This window comes from Lepidochelys olivacea (assembly GCF_965140295.1).
Source record: "Lepidochelys olivacea isolate rLepOli2 genome assembly, chromosome: 15".
Classification (NCBI taxonomy): domain Eukaryota; kingdom Metazoa; phylum Chordata; order Testudines; family Cheloniidae; genus Lepidochelys; species Lepidochelys olivacea.
Window position 1 is genome coordinate 15631356 of NC_140425.1, and position 27562 is coordinate 15658917.

General features: G+C 44.5%; 1 protein-coding gene and 1 long non-coding RNA gene across 3 annotated transcripts in view; one reads left to right on the forward strand and one right to left on the reverse strand.

Moving 5' to 3' along the window:
* Positions 1-9991, reverse strand: part of LOC311531676 (solute carrier family 2, facilitated glucose transporter member 11-like) — a 23577-nt gene extending 13586 nt beyond the window's left edge. Inside the window, exons 1-4 of one of the 2 annotated variants that reach the window (XM_084649270.1) lie at positions 9923-9991; positions 3750-3848; positions 2654-2814; positions 1215-1339 (exon numbers count right to left, since the gene is read on the reverse strand). In XM_084649270.1, the coding sequence (XP_084505396.1) occupies positions 1215-1339; positions 2654-2814; positions 3750-3848; positions 9923-9943 (406 nt within the window). In that variant the 5' untranslated portion in view covers positions 9944-9991. Of the gene's footprint in view, positions 1-1214; positions 1340-2653; positions 2815-3749; positions 3849-6626; positions 6820-9922 lie in introns of those variants that run through there. The other variant, XM_084649269.1, reaches the window with a different exon arrangement.
* LOC311531684 lies at positions 6113-26100 on the forward strand. The gene is made up of 3 exons (XR_014714258.1): positions 6113-6378; positions 22416-22498; positions 25712-26100. It is a non-coding gene; the product is annotated as an uncharacterized lncRNA (long non-coding RNA).
* Positions 26101-27562: the final 1462 nt, after the last annotated feature.

The window sequence follows — 27562 nt, forward strand, 5'->3', positions numbered from 1 at the left end:
TCTAAATGGCTTCCATTTGCGTCATGCAAAACGGTGCATGCACATATCTGGCTGTTTGCTCTTTAAAAAGTCTAACCCTTGCATACAAGCCAGTGTTGGAATTTGTAAACACACAAGCTTTTCAAACAGGTTTGCAGGAGAGGGAGTACATTTCTTCATTAGTGTTCACAGAGATGCTAAAATTGTTCAAGGGCTGAGGGGGGTGTTTGCACCAGCAAAGTGCAGGTATGTGTGTGTGGAACTGAATGTGCATAAGTGGAAAGCAGGGGCTACGGTCAGGCCTACATGTGGGTAAGCTCAATGGAAGATTTCCAGCATAGTTTGGCCTACACCCCAGAATATAACCTGCAGCACTCCCTGCTATTCCATTCCTGGCACTATCCTGTTCTTATTATTTTATATTACAGTAGAGCCTAGAGGCCCCAAGGAAGATTGAGGCCCCCTTGCTAGGTGTAGTAAGAGACAGTCTCTGCCCTAAAGAGCTACAATCTAAATAGACAAGACAGACAAAAGGTGGGAGAAAGAAAGTACTGTTATTCCCACTTTACAGATAGGGAACTGAGGCAAAGAAATTAAATAGCTTACCCCAGATCTCACATTAAGGCAGAACTGGGAATTGAATCCAGTGCCTTAACCACAAAACCATCCTTTTTATTAGGGGTTAGTATGAGATCAAACATATTCAATTTGTGACAATATTGGACGTGGGGACCCACATCTTCAAAAGTGAGCTGCTAATGCACTAACTCTTCTGTGCTCATGAAGCAACGGCCATTAACCAAGTCAACCTGGGAGTATGTAAACCAGTCTCCGGTGGTGAGCTGAATGATACAGACATTCCATATGTGCAAGTAATTCTTGTCACTACAAATAGCCCTTAGGAGAATTATCTTGCGTGTGTAGGTATGTTTCTGGAGTACCCAGATATTAGGCATAGACTTTGATAAGGGCTTCTGCATAATATGCTTCAGAAGCATATTGTGAAATGTTACATGGAAGAAGCCATATATTGGCTGACAATCCAGGTTTATGTCACCTCTGGATGGCAGGGAAAGGAGACTGGCATATTCTTCTGGTGCCAGGGGTCATGAGTTCAATGCCAAATGAAGCACCAGGGACTGCAGAGCACATCAGAAACCGTTTTAATGCCACAGACATTTATATTTGTACGTTGTTTCTAAAGTCCTCATTACCATAGTATCACTGTTCCTTACCAGCATTGATTCCAGTGAAAAATCTGCCGAGCATGATCATCTCGAAGGATTTGGCCATCCGGCTGAACCCTGAGAAGACTGCAGCTATGATCACAAACGCGTTATTCAGCAGCAACGATGTCTTCCTTCGGAGAGAATAAAAACAGAACTGAAGGGTCAGATTTCACCAGGTCTGGTTATTAGAGCCAATGGTGGGACACAGCAGTCCAATTTTCCAAATTTGAAAGTTTGTCAGGGTGCCCATTTCTATAGCAGCACATTCAGATGGGCACTTAGGGCCCAAATACCTCTGTCTGGTGCCTACATGGCAAGTGTCCAGTTATGAAAACTGGGTTTGACATTGGCAAATAAACTGTCATCTGCATTGCACAGTGCATGGCGGAGTTAGGGACGGTTCAACTGGAGTGGAATTCATTGTGAACGAAGATAACTGATGATTGCAGGACCAGATTCAGGGAACCAGGAGGGCATCATCACACTGATAATCCTGATTCGTTGCTCCTGCTCTTACATTTAACAAAATCCCTTTTTAATGAAACATAAGAATCATAAAATCATTATGAACATCTGCAAGAAACAGGGTGAGTTCTGGATGACAGCACCACTACTTAGCCCATGATTACCTCCTGAAATGGTAAAACTGGTTCCTTCAGTACATAAGGGGGAGATGCAATTTTTACCGAATGCCATACTAGAGCTGGAAAGAGAGGCAAGTACAGTGTCACTTTCTGTGGTTTCACGATAAAAATATTGATTGTTCTTTCAGAGAGAAGGGGAGGTTATACCACGTGTGAAATCTGCAGAAAGGGTAATACAGATTTTTTTTATAGGCTCCCAAGCACAGGGAAGAAAAGGAACTTGAAAGACTCAATGGATAACCACATTTTAAAGATATTTCAGTCTGAGAAGCAGGAATGGCCTGTGTGAACTAAAGTGACTGCAGACCAGTGCTCTGTGATGCAACTGTCCCAGGGTCGCTCCTCTTGTAAGTACCTTATGCTGCCTCAAGCTATGGATTCCGTGCAGCATTCCTACCTCTTCCCACTCTCCATTTTGGAGAAAAGCTCTCCATTAATTCTGTGCCTGTTTCCTGCTTAAATTAGATGAAGAGAAGCTGGTGACTGCACACTTGCCTGCTGTATGTTATGTTATGCTGGTGGAGCAGAAAGCCATACCTAGACATTTTTCCAGTGGTGCAAAGTACTGTGCTGTGTTGGATGATGAGAATTGAAATGCTACCATTCAAGGTAGATTCCTTTAAGGGCTAATGCCAGATTGTATGGTCTTGTTTTCTTAGGTTAAGAATGAACTTCATGTGTTTCAGCTGAGTTGGGTAATTTGGAATTGGGCTCTTTTCAGTTTAACATCCAAATGTTTAGGCACTCGATTAATGAAAAACGATCTACAAAGTTCAAGGTGAAAATCCAAAGGCCTCTTACCTTCCCAGCTTGATTGCCATGGGTCCTGCAATGAGAGCTCCAGCGAGTCCCCCCAGAGAATAGATAGAAACAATGAAAGACCACACTAGCAATATCACACCGCTGTCTAGAGATGCGCCTGTGCGTTCTAGCCACGTTTCATTTATAAACCTCTGAATGTACTGTAAGTGAAGGACAAGAGTCACTTTACTGTAGGATTAAAAATAAAGATCCCTGAGAAACAGCAAAGGTTTACTTCATATTAGGTATGATTTACGTGATGATCATGACTCCACAGTTCAGCTTGAAGAAAGCATTCAATTTCAAGCTGTATTTTTGACATCCCCCTATAAAATTTTAGTTGTTAAGAAGCCGTACTAGACAGATTGCCTTTACAAAGTGAAATTATCTTGCATATTTAAAAAAATGATCTAAATATATTTCATGGGCTCAATCCAAGCTTGATTTTGATGGGTGCAGGATTGGATCCTATACATTGAATGCTCCCAATAGCAAAATTAAAGGGGCTGCTCAGTGCATAACTCATTTTAAACTAACCTTTCTCCCCCAATCATTTCATGTCCCCCAGAGTCACACCAGCAAGTTCCAGATCCATTCGAACATACAGCATGTAGTATGCGGTATATTTCAGCTACCACAGAGCCCCAAGAGAGCTCGCCAGCAGGGAATCAGTTAAGTGGTTGTCATGTATTATGTAGCCTGGTTTTGCAAATGTTTTAAAAATTATTATTTTATGAAGTAAGACAAATTTATCTAACTTGTAACAAATGTTCTTCTAAGACTGGAAAGTTTCAGAAGTATATTTGCTAAAGTTATGACTGATTTAAAAAGGTACAGACCGGCGATCCTGTGGTCATAACCCCTTCTGGGTCTCAGCTGCAGCACCTCTACCATGATGCAAGAGTTAAATTATTAACTATGTAAAGGACACAAATCCTTCCTTTACTGTCCACCTTTAGTAGTCACTGGCTGAAGGGTTTTGGCAAAATATGCCTGTGTTTTCCCAGACTAAGGATCCCTGTGAGGATAACAGAGTTTAGACCTCACAAGATTCACTGTCTCAGGGGATGGCTGCAAAGGCCAGTAGAGCACTTACTGTAGTTGGAGCATTGATGATGGAGATGTTGTAGCCATATTGGAAAGTCCCTCCAATCCCAGCAGCACATACTGTAAAAAATAGGACCTTGCCTTGAAGCTAAGGTAAACCAAATAGAAATGTATTAAAAAGACAGAAAATATTGATAGTTTTCTACTGCTGAAATATAAAATGGTTCAACAGGCACTTGGCCCAATAATTTGTCTGGGATGGTTTGAATGATAATAGGTGAACACAGGAGACATAATACTGGATCTAAAAAGGAAAGGTTCCAAAAGACAAAATAATCACACAAAGAGATTTTAAATTTTAAAGTGCCTACAAATTATTTTAAGAAGTAATTGCAGTTAGCGAGTTCAGGGCTGGTTCTCAGCAGCAGTGCTGAGAATGGCCAAAGTGATTTAATGTGTGCATTTCTAAAAGTCAGTTCCACATTCTGGAAATATCACTGCAGAAGCATGCTCAGCTGTTAGAGCTCCCACCAGTTCAGCTCCCTACAAAAGTCTTTACTGACATGACCAATGTATTATACAAGCATTGACAAAGTTTAAAACACAGAAACAATATCCATCTGCGGTTAAATGTCTCCCTCAGACAGGGGTTCCATAGGGTACCAGGGTTTTATTCCATGGCCCTTTACAGATATTGTGAATTTCTGATTTGGTGGGATGCTATTTTTTCTGCCATCTCTTTCCTTTCACCGACAATCATGCTCAATTTTTCTCTTGATTTTGAATGGAAAGTCCTTTTCTGGTCATTTGAGGGTGTATCTTGTTTGCGCACCTTCATATTTTGTACATTGCAGCAGATGAATTCTTTCAGTTTCACTCTCTCCTGTCACAACGGGTTGCACAGCTTTTCTCTAAGTTTTCACTGTGCTTTCTCCTAACAGTTTGTGATCAGCAATTCTGCATCGGGTGAGGGTCTGCCTGTGTGTTCCCTGTTTACTGGGGCGAGGTATATGCTTAGGTGCTGGAACTAGTGGTGCTGGGGGTGCTGCCGCACCCCCCGGCTCGAGGTGGTTTAAGTGAGCTGTAGCCCACGAAAGCTTATGCTCTAATAAACGTTAGCCTCTAAGGTGCCACAAGCCCTCCTGTTCTTTTTACAGTCTATGCAGGGTTTACAGTTTGGTTCAATGGCTCTCAGCACCCCCACTATAAAAATTGTTCCAGCCCCCCTGCTTGTATGAGGTTTGTACTTGTCTGTTTCACTGTGATTTTTAATCAGTACTTCTGTCATAAATATAAAGGGAAGGGTAACCCCCTTTAAAATCCCTCCTGGCCAGAGGAAAATTCCTCTCACCTGTAAAGGGTTAAGAAGCTAAAGGTAACCTCGCTGGCACCTGACCAAAATGACCAATGAGGAGACAAGATACTTTCAAAAGCTGGGAGGAGGGAGAGAAACAAAGGGTCTGTGTCTGTCGGTGTGATGCTTTTGTCAGGGATAGACCAGGAATGGAGTCTTAGAACTTTTAGTAAGTAATCTAGCTAGGTATGTGTTAGATTATGATTTCTTTAAATGGCTGAGAAAAGAATTGTGCTGAATAGAATAACTATTGCTGTCTGTGTATCTTTTTTGTAACTTAAGGTTTTGCCTAGAGGGATTCTCTCTGTTTTGAATCTAATTACCCTGTAAGGTATCTACCATCCTGATTTTACAGAGGGGATTTCTTTACTTCTATTTACTCCTATTTCTATTAAAAGTCTTCTTGTAAGAAAACTGAATGCTTTTTCATTGTTCTCAGATCCAAGGGTTTGGGTCTGTGGTCACCTATGCAAATTGGTGAGGCTTTTTACCAAACCTTGTCCAGGAAGTGGGGTGCAAGGTTTTGGGAAGTATTTGGGGGGAAAGACGTTTCCAAACAGCTCTTCCCCAGTAACCAGTATTAGTTTGGTGGTGGTAGCGGCCAATCCAAGGAAAAAGGGTGGAATATTTTGTACCTTGGGGTAGTTTTGACCTAAGCTGGTAAAGATAAGTTTAGGAGGTCTTTCATGCAGGTCCCCACATCTGTACCCTAGCGTTCAGAGTGGGGGAGGAACCTTGACAACTTCTCTGCTAGATTGTCTTTTAAAACCTGTCTCGTCTTTCTAGTGTTCACTGGTGAATGGGACTGCCGCCTAGGCTTGGGAAGTTGGTACCCCGGAGGCCTGCAGGAGATGCTATGTAGGCATGAACAATAGGATCACGCTTTTCGTGGAGGTAGTAAGTGCTGCTCTAGGGGAGATGGCCCCAGAGGCAGAGAACTCATTTTCTGTTCGTCCATCAGCAAAGGGATTTACCTTTTTTTTCCCTCTTACCCTACAATGGCCCTAAGTCGTAAGGGACAGTCCCACCCATGGAGCTCTCAACAACAAAAGGCAGTCAGGATGCAATTGACAGAATCGGGGATGTGCTGTGACACAGCAAGACCCTGCGAGGCTGCCCGCGGGGAAAGTGCCCCACAGCCACTGCAGGGTGCAGCAAAGAGCCGGGTGAAGTGCCCAGAGCTGGCTCTTCGGGGCAGGCCCGGGGCAGGGAACTGTGGGGCGGGGGAAAGCAGGTGGCAGGTGCCCCTGCCTGTACGAGCCCTACGGCCCCGCCGAGTGAGAGCGGAGCAGCTGCTGCCTGCGATGCACTTGGGCTGGGAGAGGTGAGCGGGGCCGGGCGCTAGCGGGGGGGACGCGGGAGCCTGGCAGGGCGCTGTGCTGGGGGATGCGGGACTCGGAGCCGGGCGCTGTGCTGGGGGATGCGGGACTCGGAGCTGGGCGCTGCGGGACGCGGGAGCCGGGCAGGGCGCTGTGCTAGGGGATGCGGGACTCGGAGCCGGGCGCTGGGGGATGCGGCAGCCGGGCAGGGCGCTGCGCTGCGGGATGCGGGGTCAGACGCGCCCCCGGTCACCTGGGCCTGCGCTCTGCAGTTCAGCCCCTCTTCTTCTTCCTCCTCTTCTTCCTCCATTCCGGGCTGGAGCTCCGCACGCCGCGGCCCGGGGAGGCTGGAGCCGGCTCCTGCAGGGCGGGCCCGGCGCGGCGCGGCGCCGGCGGCGGCGGGGCAGGCACAAGGAGCCGGACGCTCGCCGCTGCTCCGCCCTCGCAGCGCCGCAGCCCAGCCCCGGGGCGTGGGCCTGGCTGGCAGCGCTGCGGCAGAGAAACCCGCGGGGGTCAAGGCCTTAGCCCGGGCTGCGTGCGCCCTCCAGTGCCAGCGGTGTCCCGGCCCGGTGCCTGGCCCAGTCATCCCCGACACTGCGGGCCTCGGGCCGGGCTCCTGCCCCTCGGCCCTTCCCGCGGCCTTTGGGAGCCCAACGTGAGTGCAAAGCGGCCGGCGCCTGCACACCGGTCCTGCCCCATGCCCAGGGCTCCTGGGGGGTACCCGGTACCAGCCGCAAACAGCAGCCGTGACTGCCTAGCCCGCAAACCCTGCGCGCCAAGCTCGTGTGTCTCCATCCGATCCGCGCAAACCCGTGGGGCTCAGCGCTCGGGTTGTCTCCTGGCACCGCGCACAGAGGAGACCCCTCTGGACTGCTTGTGGCCCACAGTTCAGCAAACGCTAGGGGGCAGCTGAGCACAGTGCCCCTCGCGCCCTGCTGAATGTTCCTGGGAAACTCTCCCACACGCTGTTCATAGAAGGCGGGGGAGGGGGGAGAAGATCTGTGGATGGGAGGGGGTGATTCTGGACCCTTCAAAGTTCTCCCCTTCACCCTCCCTCTCACACACACATTTTGCCCTGGCTTTTCAGGGGCGTCCCAAGCTTTGTCTCCCTCCATTAGGCAGTGATCATAGTAAACACCTGCACCGACAGAGCAGCCCTTTTAAAATGAAGGAAGAAAACACCTACTGGATAAACCTTGTACATAGTTTTAAAAATATATCCACCCTTTTGGGGAGGGGGTGGGGGGAATCAGGTATGTTTCTGCAACTGAGGGAGGGCTGTAGGATGAGTGAAGATGTATAGGTAGGAGTCTGTAGCTTTTACAATTCAAGGCTTCAGGCTGTGAGCAAGTAGTTATTTTACATAATGGGAAAGGTGTCTTCTATGTTTGCAAGGAAAAAGATTTGATCTGTAAAGTGCAACATGAGGTGCAGTGATACACAACACCTTTACTCCATCAAATCTTTGGTTGTCTGTAGGGAAAAAAAAGCAGAAGCATAATTTTTCCAAGGTTAGAGAGTGGCCAGTATTTGAAAGGTGTGCATTTCAAATATATTGGTAGTTGCCAGAATGAACTTCAGGAAGAAACAGCCAACTTCCTTGGTTAATCTTTCAAGAGCTGTTAACACATTTTATAGTGCTGAATGATTAAAACACATGACAGTTTTCAAGTGCCCTTTGTTTCCTTGAGAAGTGAGACCTGATCACCCACTTCTGAAAGCCTGGAGCCTTGTCTGCCTTTTAGGAATTTGGCCTGCTACTCTCGTGGTTACATAACAGTGATAAAAATGCCTGTTTTCTGTCTGCACAAGTGCTTCACCATTGCTCCCAGCAGTGCAGCTTACTTGTGCTGGGGCAATGGTGGGAGATCTCCTGAATAATGCTAAGGAAGAGACAGCCTTACTTTGATTCTTTGTCCCTGATTTGGAAGCAGAAGCGCATCGTAACTAATTAGACTCTCACAGTTTGTATGAAGAAAAGCAGGACTTGTGGCACCTTAGAGACTAACAAATTTATTTGAGTATAAGCTTTCATGAGCTACAGCTCACTTGCATCCGATGAAGTGAGCTGTAGCCCACGAAAGCTTAGGCTCAAATAAATTTGTTAGCCTCTAAGGTGTTACAAGTACTCCTGTTCTTTTTGTGGATACAGACTAACAGGGCTGCTACTCTGAAACCTGACAGTTTGTATGGTAACTTCCAACTTATCTGTATGTATATATCTATCTTCTTACTATATGTTCCATTCTATACATCTGATGAAGTGGGCTGTAGCCCACGAAAGCTTATGCTCTAGTAAATTTGTTAGTCTCTAAGGTGCCACAAGTCCTCCTGTTCTTTTTGCAGATACAGACTAACACGGCTGCTACTCTGAAACAGAACATAATGGAGCACTTTTGCTTTCAAATTAAAGTACAAACTTTAATCTGCTACCCATACATGGGAGATGTGATTACTCAGTTTCCCCATATATATTATTGGAAAATTCTTGTTCCTTCTAATACCTTCAAATCAAATTCCAATTATGAAAAGTCTAAGGTACTGTAATCTCTGTGGGAAACTTCTGCCCAGCTGTCAGTAACATGTACTGCCTTAACTCATGATTACACTGTTGTTGCTGCAGAGCAAAGTCATACACTCTCAGAAAGGGATAATAGGCTAGATTTTAATCTCAGTTACACCAGTGTAAATCCATAGTAACTCCACTGACTTCAGAGTACTTACACTAGAATACATCCAAAATAACAACAGATCAGAATCTGTCTCTCTGTGAACCTTTCTTACTTTCCCCATCAGTTTTCCCCTTACCCTTCATTTATGGTACGTGAGTAGGTGAAAATAACCTATTCTCATGCCTGATAAAGAGGGGGTTCTCAAATCACAAATTCAGATAATCTTGGAGACTGAGCATCTCCACGCCTCAAAGCCTTCCTTTCAAAATCAGCATCTAACTGTGATCACACATTAGGATTCTCCCTCACTTTCCCAATCTCAGGGTAGAATTTCCCTCCTCTCCCTCCTCCACAGGTCCTGCATCACAGTCGTCTTCCTAGTCTGAGGAAACTTTTGGGGATATCCCCTCAGAACCCATCAAAACAGCTTCCAGGTTAGCCAGAGAGTTGGCCGCAGCATGATATGAAGCGTTACTTCCCCAAAGTACTGAATATGCTGCCTCTGCACTGTTCTTGTCCCCTGCCAGTGCAGGGACATGGCAGTCAGTGCTAACCCTTGGCCAGTCCTTGCTTTCATTTGATTTGGGTAGTCTGTTATGATCTCATCAGTTACTTCATTATTTCTTTAAAATACCTTGATACTTGCAGAAGATGCTATACAAATCAGTAAATAATCATAAAAGGAGTACTTGTGGCACCTTAGAGACTAACCAATTTATTTGCGCATAAGCGAAGTGAGCTGTAGCTCACGAAAGCTTATGCTCAAATAAATTGGTTAGTCTCTAAGGTACCACAAATACTCCTTTTCTTTTTGCAAATACAGACTAACACGGCTGTTACTCTGAAACCTAAATAATAGTAGAATACAAAATTGTACCAGTCTCTGTAGTTTGTTCATTCTTCGCTGGTATGTTTCCTGTCTGTCTTTTTCTGATGAAAGAGTCTCTTGTACTTTGGGAAGAGTTCTAGAGGATTATTTAAATCTCCAATGCAGGAATGTGTGTATTTAGTCATCCATTAGATTGCGTTATAGACACTTGACTTGGCAGGTGACTTGCCAACTGAATTTACTTCTCAAAAAGGGGTTGCGTGATCATAGATGAGGGCTTGGTTGGTTGGTTTTATTGAAAACACATGATATGTATGCTGGGGGAAAGCCTGATATTCACTTAGGTAGGTTCATCCTTATGCATATCTGCCAGATTTCTTTAGACTTGGCTTCCTTACACAATTTGGGGGGTTAGAGGACCTTTCTGGGTCAGGCAACGTTACGTTGAGGTTTGCACTGCATCATTTTCTGCCAAAGAGCATGTTCTGGGGTTTTATTACAGGATTCAGAACTTTTTAGAGGTTTTTTAATTCTCCAAGTTTGAGCATGACACTGCTACTGTATGTAGCAAGAGGTGATACATCTTCTGTTTTGGATTACTGTAAGCACCTGTGGTCAGGAACGGTCTCATATAGTACTGAGAATGCTGTCAGTGCTTTACAAATAATAATGATAATCACCTGCTATGCACTTTAACAAATGGTGAAACTGGGGAGAGTCTAGCTCCTCTTCCAAATCTTAACTTTTCCATCGACAGCCTGCCACACATAGAGTCTGACCTTGGGGCAACATCTCTGGCATTGACTGTTGCCTCTTAAATAAAGTGTGTTCCTATTTTGAAAAGTGATTCAGTAAAAATAATACAGTGGGGTTCCATAATTATTGCTTTAATTGATGTCACTATTAAATGTGCTCAGATTAGAGGTAAAACAAAGTTTTGACAGCCATGCAAACTCAATCTGGGATCTGAAAGTCAAGCTGGGTTATTTCCTTTCCTCAAATTAATACCAGTTTAGGCCCTCAGTGATACCTATTCAACCCCACTGTTATGAAATTATGCCTCAGTGACATCTGCACAACCTAATTGTTGTCTTTGAGTTTGCACAGGACAGGTATAATTGATAGGTGGGGGTCCATCATTTCATCCACAGGAAGAAATAGAATCCTGCTCACTCTCTTAAAGCTTTGTTGGTGTGACTGACTAAATGGGATTAAAAACTAGTAAAATCTTTGTTTTGTCACTAACATGGCATACATGACTTTAAATACACAAAAGCCATATTTGTTGAATAAGAAGGTGCTGTTTTCACACACACACTTTTCAGAGTAGTACTTTCTAAATTACATCAACATTTGAAATCTGATGTTGCAAATAATCTTAGCACAGGGTGGGGGTTGGCAGGCTGTCATGGGGAAGGGCAGGTATATCATGTAAAAACTTCTGTGTTTAATTAATTTTGGTGGTTACATACAACAGGGTAATTTCGTGCAAACTTCCTCTAGAAAACTTGTCAGTACATATCTCAGTCCTGGCTCTCTTCTGAGCAGTGTCAAAGAGCATGGTGATTTTTGCTTTGTGGAAAAATGTCAACCAAGGAATCAACTGAAACCAAGTCTATCCACATAACTCTTGACCTAATGGTCTGTTAGTAGTAAAAGGGGTGGGGGGGAGCGTACATCTGAAGTTGAATAGATTTGGGGAAGGGCCCCACTTTGCAACACATCCTGAGTGCACGATCATTTTTCGGTTTTTAAAAAATAGCTGAGTTCTGGTTAAAAAATTAAATGACTGTATAGCAGTGAAAAAATAAGAGATGCTCAAGCTAAATTCTAACAGAAGGTTTTATTATTTCACCTCAAGGAACTCTGCACTTCAATGGCCTGCTTCCTTCACATGACCTTTCATCCTTTTCTTTGGCTTATTTTTCACTAGGTTGCGAGTTTTACACTCCGCTTTCTGTCCGTATTGGTTACACGCCATTAAATTAGGCCGTGGTGACTGGGAGGCATGAGCCAGCGGGTCTGGCTGAAACAGCAGTTGGTTATTACTCCCCAAATGGCTGCATTTTCCCGTCTGGGTACCAGAAGACAGTAGGGCAGTAAGTAGCAACAGTAACGGCAGAGTTGCTTCTCTCCTAGAAGTGAGAGTCCCAGGCGCTTGAAATTACAACCAACAGAAATAGCTGAACTGCTGCTTCACATAACATCTGATCTTCCTATAGAACGATGGTATGTAGCCTCTTTCATCCCGAAGGATCCCAAAGCTCTTTTAACTACTGTACGAACTATATAGGGATCATATAATTACCCCCTGATGTACTGCTACTTCAAGGGTGGGATACAGCATCTTAGTAGCATAAAGTGACAGTTTTGGATAGAAGCTGAAGAATCTCATATTCATTTGAAATCAGAGTAATGTAGGGAGGCAGCGTGCACTGGGAGTCCCTACCTAGCCCCAAGACCTAACACAGGTGTGATGGAGGGCTCACCCCACCCACCTGCAGCAAAGGGTTATTGGGCCTGAGTGGCCAATTAGCTCCCCTGCTTGCACCTGGAAAGTCAGCCAAGCTGAAGTAGTGATCAAGCCCAGGTGGGGGAGAGCTGGAGGCAGGGTTGCATTAAAGGACTGAGAAAGCTCAGTTAGGGAACACTTAGGAAAGAGGGGGTAGAAAGCTTCTTTGGAGGGAAGGCTGGGCCGGAGGCTGGCTGGCTATAGTGGGGTGGTCAATGAGGAGAAGAGGTGGTATTAACCATGGGCTGTGGGGAAGTAGTATGAGGAGTCTAGAGATAGGAAGGGGCTCAGGAAAAACTCTGTGCATTCTAAGGAGCACATCTAACTATTCAGGACAAGGTCCCTGGGCTAGAACCCAGAACAGACAGGGGGTTTATTGTAGGGATTATTAGTCCCAGTATAGGGCTGCAGGCTGAGCCTTCAAGATGGGCTAAGGCATAATCCAAAAGGGGTTAGAAAGATCTTCTTGTGTTGAGATGTTTTGGGGACTTCTTGAAGAGTTGGTATCCCAGAAGGGGTGGTGTGACCTGGCGAGAGGACTGAGTTGTTGAAAGGGGGCTGCCAGAGTGATGGTTGGCAGCAGTTGCCAGATAGGGGCGAGCGAGCTACGAGGCCAGGCTCAGCCAGGAGAGGTGCCTGTCTGTCATAGCAGGACTAACGCTCCTACGGACAATGCAGTGATGCTTGTAGGGGTGGGAGTTCTGGGCTGCAGCTCTGTCTCCGCTGAAGAGGTTAATGAAATTAGAGGCCTGGAAGAGCTTTTGTCTGAGGCAAGAATAAAAAGTTCAAGACTAATTAGCAGAGAGAAGATGTGAGTAAGATGACATATTAAACTTCTATAAACTGACAACATACTGATCAGTTGAACTCACCAGTTCATCCTTTATCAGAAGCAAAGGGGCAACCAACTGAATTTAAAGGCAACAAATTTAAAACCGATCAAAGGAAATATTGTTTTTTGCCTGCAGTGCATGATTAACCCATGGAACTCATTGCCACAAAGCTATGCTGGGGCTAAAAGCGTAGTAGATTTCAAAAAGGGTTTGACACTTGCAGGAATAAGATCTGCAATTACAAGAGCTAGTATAAAAAAATCTGACTTTTGTTACCCTTTCCCTCCCCAATGATAATATAACATGTGAAAGAATTAAAGAGTTAGGTCTGCACCCCACTCCTACTAACTAAACTCACATGGGAATCGATGACTATCGCTGGTATGGATCCCTCTTCCCCAACTCCCAGACCTGCTCACATGCGTGTTGGACTAGCAGGACTGGGTTGAGTCTGGAATGGAAAAGCATGCAGGGTCTGCCTCTTGTCCCCCTCTCTTGGGCACAGCTGGAGTGTGCAGTGCAACAGTAGATGAGGATGCCTTTCTGCTCTTCCTTGTCTGCTAGTGGAGGTTAGCGTGTAGATTGGAATAAGAGGCAGGTGCTGTCTCTAAATCCTTCTACCTTTGGGATCAGGTTAGTGTGTAGAAACTGCATGGCTGGGCTGGAGCCCTCCTTCCAAACACACGTACCCTGCTTTGAGGTTAGAGTGGCTGGCCCCTGTCCTGTCTTCTACTGGGGTGAAACTAGTGTGTGGAATAGAAAGCACAGCTCCCAAGGATCTAGCATCAGTGTCCACTGCAGCAACACACAATGTGTTGCTGAGAAAACAGCTATTATCCTTGGTACTGTATCACTAATGAGATACACAGCACAGCAATGTTTGCGACTGCTCAGACAAGTCTCTGGTAATAACTATGCTGCTGTATGACCAGAAGCCCTTTGCAGCTGTAAACTCACCCCTGCACGGCTTTACCATGGCTAGCATAGCTTAACACATGAAGTGATAAAGACACATTTCCTAGGCCTGAGGACACGGAGGATTTCTCATTGCTGCACAAACTTACCTCCCTCACCTCATCATCTTGCTCCAAAAACTGAAGCCTGCATGACATGAAAGGGGAGGAAACACACTCAGCAAAACATCATTTTTAAAAAAATGAAGTAAACTATCAAGGTGTATGCATGCCTGTGATCTTAGCATTGTCACTCTTTTCCTGCCTCTCCTCTCCATCTTGTCCAAGTCATATCAGAACAAGAGTATATGTCCTTTTGGACAGAGGCTCCGTCTTGTTTGTGAGGCACTTAGCACATTTTTAGGCACTCAAAAAACAATTCTGAAGCATCCATCACACATTGCAAATACCTCTTCGATCCAGGCTGTCTTGTAGGCCAGTGCCAGAGTGGGAAAAATAGAACAATTTTAAAATGTCAGTTGTCCTCAGGAGAATTTTGTGGCCTCTGGGCTCCATAAGAGGACTCTGTCAACTGGAAAGTGTGCGTGTGTGTGTGTGTGTTCAGAGAGGTGTTCTACTTAATGCTGCATTACGCTTTGACCACTAGATGGCAGAATAAGTGCAAAGTTTCATACCTAGAATACTAAATCCAGTGTGCAGCTGAAGTATCTAGAATGGCTATCGCTGAAGAATATAGGTGCGGGAGTCACAGTATATTTTAAAAAGTAGAACCTGAACTCTCCATACCATCCTCATTTTAGCTGTCCTGAATGCAATCAGTTTTGTTCCTGTTTTCCAGGAGACCAATTCTTAGCCATCTGTAAGTCTATTATTGGAAGAAGGTCTGTACAAAGAGAAGAGTCTAGAACTGTAGATTATAAAAAGCAAAATTGGGATTCATCCTGATCATTGACAATAGGGAATTCCACAGCCTGGGGAAAACACTGCATCTGGAATATAAGAGCTTCCCCCTAAGGACAGGGGGAAGTCAGTCAGTGTCTCTAACTATCCTAGCTGTCATGGCAGGGGAGAGGTAGTATTAGGGCTAGACCATTAATAGCTTTACAGATCAAGACCAACATCTTGAAGCAAGTCTGGAGCTGGATAGGGAGCTAGTAAGGAATAAAGTGCACCCAATGTGATGTGATCTTAATGAGTTCCACTGGGCAAGGGGGCAGCGACATGATGAATCAGATGCAGCTTTCTTGAGGCTTTAGTGGTCAACCCCCAAAACATCATTTTGCAGTGACCCTGCCTGGGTCATGAAAAGCATGTGGGATCACTGTGGTTAGATCTCCTGGTTTGTTGAAGATCGAGGGTGTTACTGGACACAGTCATTAATTGAGTTCTTAGAGACAGCAAAGAGTCCGGTAGAACTATATACTATCTCAGCGCAGGAGGGCAGAGTGTGTGGCCACAGTGTCCTGCCATGCCTTCCAAGTGTTTTCCTCTTGCTGCTAATTTCACCTCCATCTTCCCTGAATTTAACAGAGCCACTTTCCTGCCTCCCAAGTTCTGTTCCCTTCAGATACTGAGACATGAATGTCAGTAATGGGTGCAAAAGTGGTAGAGCTGGGTATTGTTGGCACATTGATGACCCTGTAGTACATGACATCTCACATGAATAAGAGGGTTGACAAGTTCTGCAGCACTCTACAGGGAAGAGGAGCAATCACTCATTATGTCCATCTGGATTCTGTGAGCGGGAAAATGAGCAAAAACAACTCTGCCTACCCCTGCAAGGTCTCATAGGGGAGTCAGTAGGACATCATGTTTGATCGTGTGGAAGGCTGCTGATAGGTCAAGCAATATTAGAATGGACATCTCACTTCTATCCACGGCCAGAAGGGGGGCATCAGTGGAGCCAGGTCTGTCTCTGTGACTGACTGGAAAGGGTCAAGAATACTGGGGAGGTAAGTTGCTTCTGGAGGCAGTTTTCCATCATCTTTTCTAGAAAAAGTCCAAGATGCTGATTTTGTTTACTGTCACATGTATATTTATAGCACCTATAACAATTGTATTTTGGTACTGAAAGATGCCCAGATTGCAAATGTTTCTAACTAGGACCCCCTTATTTTCCTTCCCTGCAACCTTGGGAAAATCTTCTGCTCTCAGAGGAAATCCCCGTCTGAAATGCTTTGTTAAACATGCCGCCAGAGTCCAGGCACACTCAACGTTCCAGTAGATATGCTGAGGACAGTAATGCCTGGGTTTGATACTTGTCACACTTTGCCAAAACAATAAAGTCTTCTTCGCTATCCCATAAAATTCCTAATGTTCCCTCTACCACACTGTCTGCTACATAGGCGCCGAATCCGTGGGTGCTCTGGGGCAGGAGAACCCATGGGGAAAAAATAGTGGGTGCTTAGTACCCACTGGTGGCCCCCCCGATTAGCTCTTCCCCTTCCCCCCTCCAGCGCCTCCCACCTGCCGGTCGGCCCTCTGATCAGTAGAGCCCTGCGCGGGTACAAATTTATACCCGTGGATGCGGATATCTGCGGATATAAATCAGTATCTGCTGAACTGAAGAGCTCTCCTGGGAACCGCAGCAACAAAAGGAGCAGAACATGGGGCTGCCACTCCCAGGAGCCAGTGCCCTGCGCTGCCAGCTCATCCAGCATGGCCTTACCGCTCCCAGCCCTGCCCCCATCCCTTCCATGTAGCTGTCTGCATCTCCTGTCTGGGGGAGTGTGCTGCTTGAACACAAGAGTGCAGCCAGGGGCAGCTGCCGGTGGGGCTGGGGGCAGTACAGCCATGCTGGAGGAGCTGCCGGTGCAAGGCGCTGGCTCCTGGGAGTGGCAGCCCCACTTTGTGCTCCTTTCGCTGCTGCGGTTCCCAGGAGAGCCCTGTGGTTCCATAGATACCAATTTATATCTGCGGAGGGCTCTACTGATCAGCTCCTCTTCCTCCCTCCCAGTGCCTCTCGCCTGCTGTGATCAGCTGTTCAGCGGCATGCAGGAGGCACTGGGGGGAGAGGTGGAACAGGGTGAGAAGAGGCAGGACGGGGGGGTCAGGGGGGAAAGGGCGGAGTGGGGGGCTGGCCTGTGGCAGAGCAGGGGTAATCACAAAGTCAGCACCTCTGGTCTGCTAAGCTGAGATGGAGCAACTGAGAGCATTGGATACAATGTTTTTCGGTGGTGGAAGTCTCTTGGGACTCATATTAATAAAAATCCCTTAGTGCTTCCCCAGATCTTTTATAGGCACTCTTAGTAAGTACAGCGATGGAGTACCAAGACCCACTGTAGCTATTGGAACCATGGCATCACGAGCACACGAGAGCGTAGTTCTCAACACAGCTATCAATGCTAGCTCTTGAGGGCAGGGACTATGTCATTTAACATTCATAATAATAAAACACTAAACTAGGGTTTAGAAAACCTAATAAGAAAATGTTAAACTAGTGTTTAGTGTGTTCTTATTTTTAACACCAACCAGATGACTGATTTCAACAATCTTTTGTATGGGTGGGTGGGGAATACAAAGTCTCTCTCCGCTCCCTGTGTTCTCTTTTTTTGGCCTCTGAGGATTGGAGTACCTCTTGGTTCAGTTCTTCCCGAACAGGTGTGTTACATGGGAAAGGTATCTTAAAGGAGATAGTCCCAAGGTTCTCGCTCACTTAGGAGAAGTCCTCATAGCTCTGAGAGTGTCTGTACAGCTGTGGGGTCATCTCTGCAATCAGGAACCAAGCAAAGTTATCAGCTCGAGGGTAAACAGCACGTTCTTTTTACTAGAACTCATAGGTTTAAAAAAGCTCGATACTAAACTCTGGCTGGCTTCCAGCACCACCTCTCCCCTCAGATCTCTTCTTTTTAACTGAACTCAATCCTGTCATTATCAAGGTGAAATATGATGCCATTAGCATGGCAGAGTAGTTATTTGTAGAATGAGACGGCAGCTTTTCTGCTTCTAATTATCTGACTGTATGAGAAATCCTGACATTAGGAACAGACTGTCACTGCAGCGAGAGGCTGTTTGATCCACCGTGCACTGAGACGCTTGTACAGTTTAGAACGTTTCTACCAAAAGACAGGACCCCATTTTCAAAGTCTAGCAGCAGCATTGCTGGGGAATCGAGGGGTCTAGTCTCTTAATTCAGAATCAGGGGCAGAATGGAAATGCCCAGCGATTCTGAGCTGCAGGGCAGCAGAGCAGCAGCAATTGGCGTAAATTATCGAAAGACACAAAAGGTAAATGATATCATGGGCATCGTCAGAACTCTGATTTCTTTTTCCTTCCTGCTGTTCAGGGAACATTGCCCAAGAAAATGTTTTGAAAACAATTCACTAAAAGAAACTACAGCTGGACAATATTGATTTCTAAGGCAACAACCACTGTGGCCAGGTACCCCATGGGAATGAGATATTCTAGTCCTCTCTTCTAATCCCTTGTGACCCCTACATTGAAAGCATTGCTTTTAAATCACATTGTATTGCACAGGCTGCTTATCTGTGGCTCTCATTCTGAATACCTGCATTTGTACATCAGTGCTATAAACATACCCATTTAAAGAAGGCAGCAGACAAAATGTTAATACTGTTATTTGTTCTACTCTCTGTACCAGTTCCTTAAACAGAACAAACTGAACTGAGTTCACCATTGACTAGGCATGCATCTATCCTATTAAATGGGCTGACCCATCCATTCTATTCTTTCCTTTGCCCATAACTGGAGGTTGCATTTTATTTCCTTTGGCTTATCCGTCAGTTTCTCAAGATGATTCTCCTACATTAAGTCACTTTTCAATAGGTTTGTCTTGTCGTGATCTGGAAGCAACTGCTAATGTTAAAGACAAAAATATTTTTGTCATGACTAAAATAGACCAAAATGGAAACCATCAACAAAAATACTTCAGCCTCATTGCCACTAGCTTGATTAAAAAAAATATTCTTTCTGTATATGCAACGAAGCACAACTATTTAACGTGTTTGTAACAGCCCACAGGACAAATACAATACAGGCCAAATCCACCTTTGATATAACTCCATGGAAGCCAGTGAAGTCACACCACAGATGAATTGTGCCCTGTATGTCACGAGTGATCGTTCCAGAGTTCCTCAAACAGTAGGAGTGGATGAATCAGTAAGATTACAAATAAGCAGCTCTTACTATTCAAGCAGCTGAGATTTTCGGTGGTTAAAGCAGTGCTTTGCAGGACTTGGTCATTAAATGGGATTTTCTTTGGAGAAAATGAGTCCCCCCGGGATACCATTATTCTGAATTCCCACTGCTCCATGGGTATTAAGAGAAAATACATTAATCCATTCTGGTTACAAGAGTTTGCAAGGCTTGGTAATAAGATCTAAATGCATTTCCAGATGGTCTATATTCAAGAGATTTCTCAGGGCAAGAGCTCAGTACAGAGGGAACTTCTCTTTTCACACAAACACAGACTTGTTTCCAGAATGCACAGAATCCAGATATGTAAAATGCTGTTGAGCAGCGTAAAATCACTGAGCACACAAAGTTTGACAGGACGGACTTTGTTTCGTATTTCCATTGGCAACCAGACTTATACTTTTCTCTTGTCAACTAAGATTTCTCTGGGCGTCTTGGAAGAATGGCCTTTCCTTTCACCTACTAGGTCAGGCAAAAGAGAGGGCAGCTGGAAGGAAGTGGCTTTCATTTTCATCCGCATACGAAAAACAGTTTTTCATGGACATCCAGAAAGGCTCCAATATTTCAAGCACTTGAAACCTCTTTCCTTAGGCCACACACAGCCTGAGCTATGCAGCTGTTGAGCTCTCTCACTTGTCTTAACTCCTTATGTGCCCCATCACTGCTGAAGTGCTTTAATTTAAGCTGGGCATCCTGAAGGGCACAGAGATGGCACTTCCCTGGATAAGCAGGGAAGGAACCATTCTCTGTGTTGCTCCCAATATATCTCTGTTCTTGAGCACAGCAGGAAGGAAAGGAATACAGACTCCGCCAGGTAGGAATACTGAATCTTTATTCCAACAGAGAAGCAGGAAAGTCTGTGAAGGTGCTAGATTACTGAGGACTAATTGGCAATTAAAATTAATTGTGAACAGTGCATTGGGACAAGCTAATACTTTGTCCCATTGGCACTGGGGTTTGAAAAGCTAGAACTATGCCTGTATTCCTGACGCTGCTGAGACCCGACCTTTCTTTAAAGATGACTGGTAAGGAACAAGCCAACTGCTTACTCCCTCGCACTGTAAGCATCCCCTGGTACCCCGGCTGGTAAATACCTCTTTGCTGACTCTACTACTTCATATTCTGCTACCATGTAACCAAAGGTAGAAACCTTTTTCTAAGGCCCTATTGTCTGCCTTCCTGACACTGTGCCCAGGAGGGTTACGAAATACATGCTGCAAAATAAAGGGCCTAATTCAACTCACTGATGTCAAAGGAAGCTGGACTGTGCTGTAAGGGACAAGGTCACAAGAGAGTGGAAATTTTGAACAGTGAGGGTGCTTAGCCATTGCAACAAACTACCAAGGGAACTGGTGGATTCTCCATCTCTTGATAGCTTTAGATTAAAATTGGATGCCTTTCTGGATGATATGCATTAACCAGACATAAGCTATTGGGCTAAATACAGGGAATTCAGTGAAACCCTATGGGTTGTGTTATAAGGAGGTCAGACTAGATCTAATGGTACTTCTGGCATTAAATCTATGAAAAAATAAAGGAAGCTAATTTCCATCTACAGCAAAGACCTAAACAAACAAACTATATGTTCTTCTGGGGCTTGAATTCAGTTTTATTTTTAACTTACCCATATGAAATTACCTAATCTGAATGGCTCACTTATCTTTGATCTTTCACCACTAACGTGTACTTCTAATTGGGGATAAGAGATTACAAAAATATTTTCCCTAATTAAGGGGAAAGAATTTCTTTGTGGTCATTAGACATCTAAAAATAAATCCTATGAAATGAAAGGTGGTTATGATTATACAGCTTTTCATTGTAAAAAGATTAACTGATTATATTTGCAATATGGGGCCATGTACTCTTAATGATGCTGGAAATAAAGTCTGTGAACTCTCATATCCACCAAACTATACATTCCATCACATTGCTGATCGGACATGTAAAGAAAATTTGGGTAACATTATAATAGTGTTGCTCTTTCAGATGCTGTGTTGCCTTTTCTAATACTGAGGGACGAGGAGAGGGAAGGACAGAATGCTATTCTTTGAGAAGAGATGCCAAGGGAAGCTCTCTACCTCCTAGAGTGGAGACCCCTCTTACTCATGGGCATGATGGTAGTCCCAGAGGAGTCAGTTTCCCCCATTTCTTAGTATTTACTATCTAGCCTTAGATTGAGCCAGTACTGGGGCTGGTCCATTCACACTGCCTACTGAAAAACCTACACTGGGGACCTCAATTAGTGTGTGTGGCATTATTTTTTTTTTCAATGGAAGATGAGAGTTGAAAGAGCAGCCAGGTTCAAGGGGAGGGTCTCTCGAGCCCAGGGAGCCTTAGTGGGTTGGGAAACAAAAAGGGCCACTTTTCAAATGTCAGTGTTAATATATACATTCCAGTTAGTTAAATGAGGTATTATCTTCTTCTTCCGCCAGAAACTATTTTTCACAGTGGAAGGATATGTTGGGAGTTTCTCCAACAAGTTGTTGAATTTATTTTTTACAAATTAGTCTTAAAATGAAGGGGACACATTCTGATATTAGGATCCCCTTCACAGTGTGGGTGGGAGGCTGTTTCTTGCACTTCTCAGGTGGCTGAGGGCATGAGGTTGTGTGCACCCAATGGTTTACTACTAAGCGACACACAGAGGCAGCTTATTGCTCTTTTTCTTTCTTGCCCCTCCCCTATTCAGGGTGGGTGACTTCTGTAGTCTTCTTCCAAAACTCCTGATTGTACGCCTAGCTGTCACGTAAATTGGTCTCTCTGCCGATATCTGGTCCATATACAGTCTCTGGCCTCCCCCTGTGGTCATCTTTCAGCCATGAACATTGCAGGAGTCATCCTACCAGTGTAACTGTTAGGTCTCCACTGGGCATGTCTGTACCAACATAGCCTAGCCTCCCTCAACTTGTCTTTCATTGGGGCCCACATTAGGCCCCTCACAACCTCATTTTTTTCTTGTCATGAAGCGTCCAACCATTTGACCCTCTCAACATCTACATTTCTGTAGTGGAAGCATTTTGATGTCTTTTCCTGTGGCTGGCCATGTCTCTGTTCCATACATTAGGATGCGTTGAATTACAGTTTTATACACTCTACCTTTTAACTTTATTGGCATCTTTTTATTACAGAGAACTGGGATCGGCTCACACCACTTGTACCAAGCAGCTTTGGTACTATGCTGGGGACCATTGTCAGCAACCATTAATACCAGGTATTTAAATTATTTCACTCTTCTAAGCTGTCTGCCTGTAATATCCTTTATGGTGGGTCCTCCTCCCTCAGTTATCGAAGCCTCAGTTTTACCAAAAAGAAAAGGAGTACTTGTGGCACTTTAGAGACTAACCAATTTATTTGAGCATGAGCTTTCGTGAGCTACAGCTCACTTCATCGGATGCATACCGTGGAAACTGCAGAAGACATTATATACACACAGAGACCATGAAACAATACCTCCTCCCACCCCACTGTACTGCTGGTAATAGCTTATCTAAAGTGATCATCAAGTTGGGCCATTTCCAGCACTAATCCAGGTTTTCTCACCCTCCGCCCCCCCCCCAAACTTACAATACAATACCCACCTGCGGAAGTGAAGAAACAGATTGATAGAGCCAGAAGAGTTCCCAGAAGTCACCTACTACAGGACAGGCCTAACAAAGAAAATAACAGAACGCCACTAGCCATCACCTTCAGCCCCCAACTAAAACCCCTCCAACGCATTATTAAGGATCTACAACCTATCCTGAAGGATGACCCAACACTCTCACAAATCTTGGGAGACAGGCCAGTCCTTGCCTACAGACAGCCCCACAACCTGAAGCAAATACTCACCAACAATCACATACCACACAACAGAACCACTAACCCAGGAACCTATCCTTGCAACAAAGCCCGTTGCCAACTGTGCCCACATATCTATTCAGGGGACACCATCACAGGGCCTAATAACATCAGCCACACTATCAGAGGCTCGTTCACCTGCACATCCACCAATGTGATATATGCCATCATGTGCCAGCAATGCCCCTCTGCCATTTACATTGGTCAAACTGGACAGTCTCTACGTAAAAGAATAAATGGACACAAATCAGATGTCAAGAATTATAACATTCATAAACCAGTCGGAGAACACTTCAATCTCTCCGGTCACGCAATCACAGACATGAAGGTTGCTATCTTACAACAAAAAAACTTCAAATCCAGACTCCAGCGAGAAACTGCTGAATTGGAATTCATTTGCAAATTGGATACTATTAATTTAGGCTTAAATAGAGACTGGGAGTGGCTAAGTCATTATGCAAGGTAGCCTATTTCCCCATGTTTTTTCCTCCCCCCCCCCCCAGACGTTCTGGTTAAACTTGGATTTAAACTTGGAGAGTGGTCAGTTTGGATGAGCTATTGCCAGCAGGAGAGTGAGTTTGTGTGTGTGTTCCCAGGGGGGGTGGGGTGGGGGAGTGAGAAAGCCTGGATTTGTGCTGGAAATGGCCCACCTTGATTACCATGCATATTGTAGGGAGAGTGGTCACTTTGGATGAGCTATTACCAGCAGGAGAGTGAGTTTGTGTGTGTGGTTTTTGGAGGGGGGTGAGAGAACCTGGATTTGTGCAGGAAATGGCCCACCTTGATTATCACACACATTGTGAAGAGTGGTCACTTTGGATGGGCTATTACCAGCAGGAGAGTGAGTTTGTTTGTGGGGGCGCGGAGGGTGAGAAAACCTGGATTTGTGCTGGAAATGGCCCAACTTGATGATCACTTTAGATAAGCTATTACCAGCAGGACAGTGGGGTGGGAGGAGGTATTGTTTCATGGTCTCTGTGTGTATATAATGTCTTCTGCAGTTTCCACGGTATGCATCCGATGAAGTGAGCTGTAGCTCACGAAAGCTCATGCTCAAATAAATTGATTAGTCTCTAAGGTGCCACAAGTACTCCTTTTCTTTTTGTGAATACAGACTAACACAGCTATTACTCTGAAATCAGTTTTACCAGTGTTTGCTCAACCCTATATTGCCACTGCTCAAAGTCGGTTTGTAGGGTCTTACAATCTTCTGCACATATCACTAAGTCATCAGTGAACAGCATATTCCAAGGCATCTCCCTTCATATAGTCTCATGTATCACATCCATGTAAACAAAAAGGGCCCAATACTCTCTCCTGATGCGAACCAATGTTTACTGTAAATTCTTTGGTTTAGCCCCATTAGAGTGACTACCATAGTCAAAATCAATCATATATAGCCTGGATAAGGCAGCCATATTCTTCTGGCACACCTCTCTGTTGCAAACTCCACCAAACTAATTCTCTCAGTACATGACTGTATGCCTTATCCAAGTCCACAAAGACCATACCCAGTTGCATTCTCTTTTCCCTGAACTTCCCCATGGGAATTTGTAGAGCAAATATGGCATCAACTGTACACCCTTCCAGCATAAATCCATACTCACCCTTCCCAATTTCAGCTGTTCCATGCAGATGATTTTCAATAATCTTCTCCCAGACTTTCGTAGCAAGTGATGTCAGCTTACCTGAGTGATAATTATCATATACTATATCTCCTTTATGTTTAAAAATGGGCACCACAAAACTTTTATGCCACTCATCTAGCATTTTCTCTTTCTTAAGAATACAGTATCATGTTCTTAGATTCTCATTCATCACTCTTTCAAAATAATCACTCCAGACTTCGTTGGGTAAATCACCATTTGTTTGCAATAGATCACGTTCATTTTTAATATAAAAAAACTTGTTCACATCCCTCATCATTTTGTCTTGTAATGAGCTTGTAGATTGTCTTTTCTCCCTCATATTCTCCTAGTTGGTTATATAGTTAATCTGGGACCAAATTTTTAGTTATCACAATACTTCTTTCGGCTTTGTTTTTGCCTGTATATATACCATCTTATCACTGCTCAAGCCACTGCCCTGCCATTTTTTTTAAGGTTACATTTTGGTTTTGACTGATTCTTTAAATTGAGGATTCCACCATCAAGTCTTTCTTCGTATCCTTTCCAGCACTGCTTTAATCACTGTTAAGACTTCATGTGCCATTTCCAGCAACGGTAACTGTAGTTTGTATCCTCCATACATCCCTCACTTGCTTCTTTAACTTTAGCGGCCTTTGCCCAGGTATAAGAATCAGGTGAAGCTGTTGTTCCTTGCAAGCAACATATGCCCTAGTCCTCTGAGTTACACTTAATATGGGAATGAAGATATCTTTAAACAAGAAATAATGCAAAGACTTCCTGACTACATGAACACATCTATTGAATGAGTTTTACAGGTCGGCTATCCAAGCTTGACATACATGGTTTGAAATCTGAATTTCCCTTTTCCTAGGTGAGCTACCTACCAAGGCTACCAAATCCCACCCACCCTGGCAAGACTTTTTTTAATGCTGTCTTTATTTGCCTTGTTCTTGTCATAGAACCAATGTGGCATTTTACAGAGGTAGCCATGCCACCAACTACCCCATTGCACCCTGTTGAGAGATGCCACCAGTTGGTCCGTGACTGCTTATTGGATATTTGCAGCTGTCCTGCGTCTGCAGAATATTCCCCTATCTGCCACCCAGGGATGTGCCTTATGGGAGTTACACATCCCTTCACAAGGCAGAAGCTGCTTATTGCTTTATGTTCAAATCTATTTCACCATTGATACTTTCACCCTGTGACCTGTCAGAATGCTGTGCCGAGCAAAATGGGAGCTGCTTGCTTTAAAGAGATCATCTGTTTGCTCTTGAAACAATTAGAGAGGGCAGACATGTTCCTGAAATAGTTACAGAACACAAAACAGCTACGACTGAAACAAGTTCCAGATGGGGTTTGAGAGGGGTTTGGTTTTGGTAACAACAAATTAAAATGGATTCCATGTCTTAAAATTCCTCTGGTATCTAACGAACAGGAAACATGAATTACAAGCAATAATTTACTACAAACAAAAGAGATGAACTCTGAGACAGGCCCATTTATCTTTGTTCAAGTGCCTCCTTGAGGTTTGCATGTTTACCGCCTGAGGAGAGCTAATGGCTTTCTTCCTCTGTCTTTGTGTTTTCAAACTCTTAGCTATTTTGGGTCCAACACAAAAGGAAAGGAAGGTGCTGAGCTCCTACTGAAGGGGCTGGCTTACCTGTGACCTTGGAGAGATACACAGAAGTTCCTTGAAAGCATACAACAGAGAGAAAACATGAGAAATGATTGCAAGGGGTCAAGGACTAGAGGCACGTTAAACAGGAAAGAGGCGCTTGATATTCCCCCTCCCCCAAAGTTGCTGCACATTCAGGAAATATTTCATTTAGAAATGCAGGACCAAATTTATCCCAGGTGTAACTTTAGTGGACTTGCACTAAGGATTATTTGGGCTCTTAGACTACAGGGACATTTTCCTCTGTCTTGATTTACTGACTGCAAAGCTTTTGAGTGCAGCTGATAATAGTCGCTAGGATTGCAATGCGGTTTCCTAATACTGTACCACTGACAAGGCTGTCTCCTGTGCAATTGTGTTTGTTTCATGCACAAATATGTCAAGTGAAGGTTATAAATGGAAATGTTTTGCCATTAGCATGTGCATCAGCTGCAAGAGACCTACTAAACATGCATCTTTCAAGGTCCATTTAATAACAGCTTTGACCTGGATTGAGCAGACAGGCTGGTTTTATAGAAATTTGGATCATAACCTCAGTGGACAGCAACTCCTAGGGGTTTGCCCAGTAAGATAGTGTCAGCAGTTGCACAAACCTCCCCTCAAAGGGGGAAGGGACACAGTGAATAGCAGAAGAACTACTGTAAGTTATTGCTGGGGAGGAGGCAGGGGGGCAGCATTAGCTCTATGCCTGGAGCCCTCATGGTCAGGGGGCTGATAGGACAATGCCACGGAGAGATGGAATCAGTCAAGAAGTCCCGGAACAATGTTACTGTTCCTGTGAGCCCTTGACATACAACATTTTCTAGTTTAATTTTTGAATAAATATGGTTTCTTTCTTCTGTAGTTTTAACTTTATAAAAAATAGCCAGAGTTGAGCCATACAAAAATGAGTGTAACTCTGTTGTGCAATTGTATTAATGTGTAAGAGAGGAAAAATATAATTCCTGAATCCCATAAAATGTTGACATGATGATGAAAAGATTAAAACCGTCTCTGGCTGTACTACCCTGAATGCACCCAGCCTTGTCTGAACTCAGCAGCGAAGCCAGGTCAGGCAGGGTTGGTGTTTGGATAGGAAACGGCCTAAGATTTCTACATCTGCTAGCATCTTTTGCTTCTTCCAACACTAGGTGGC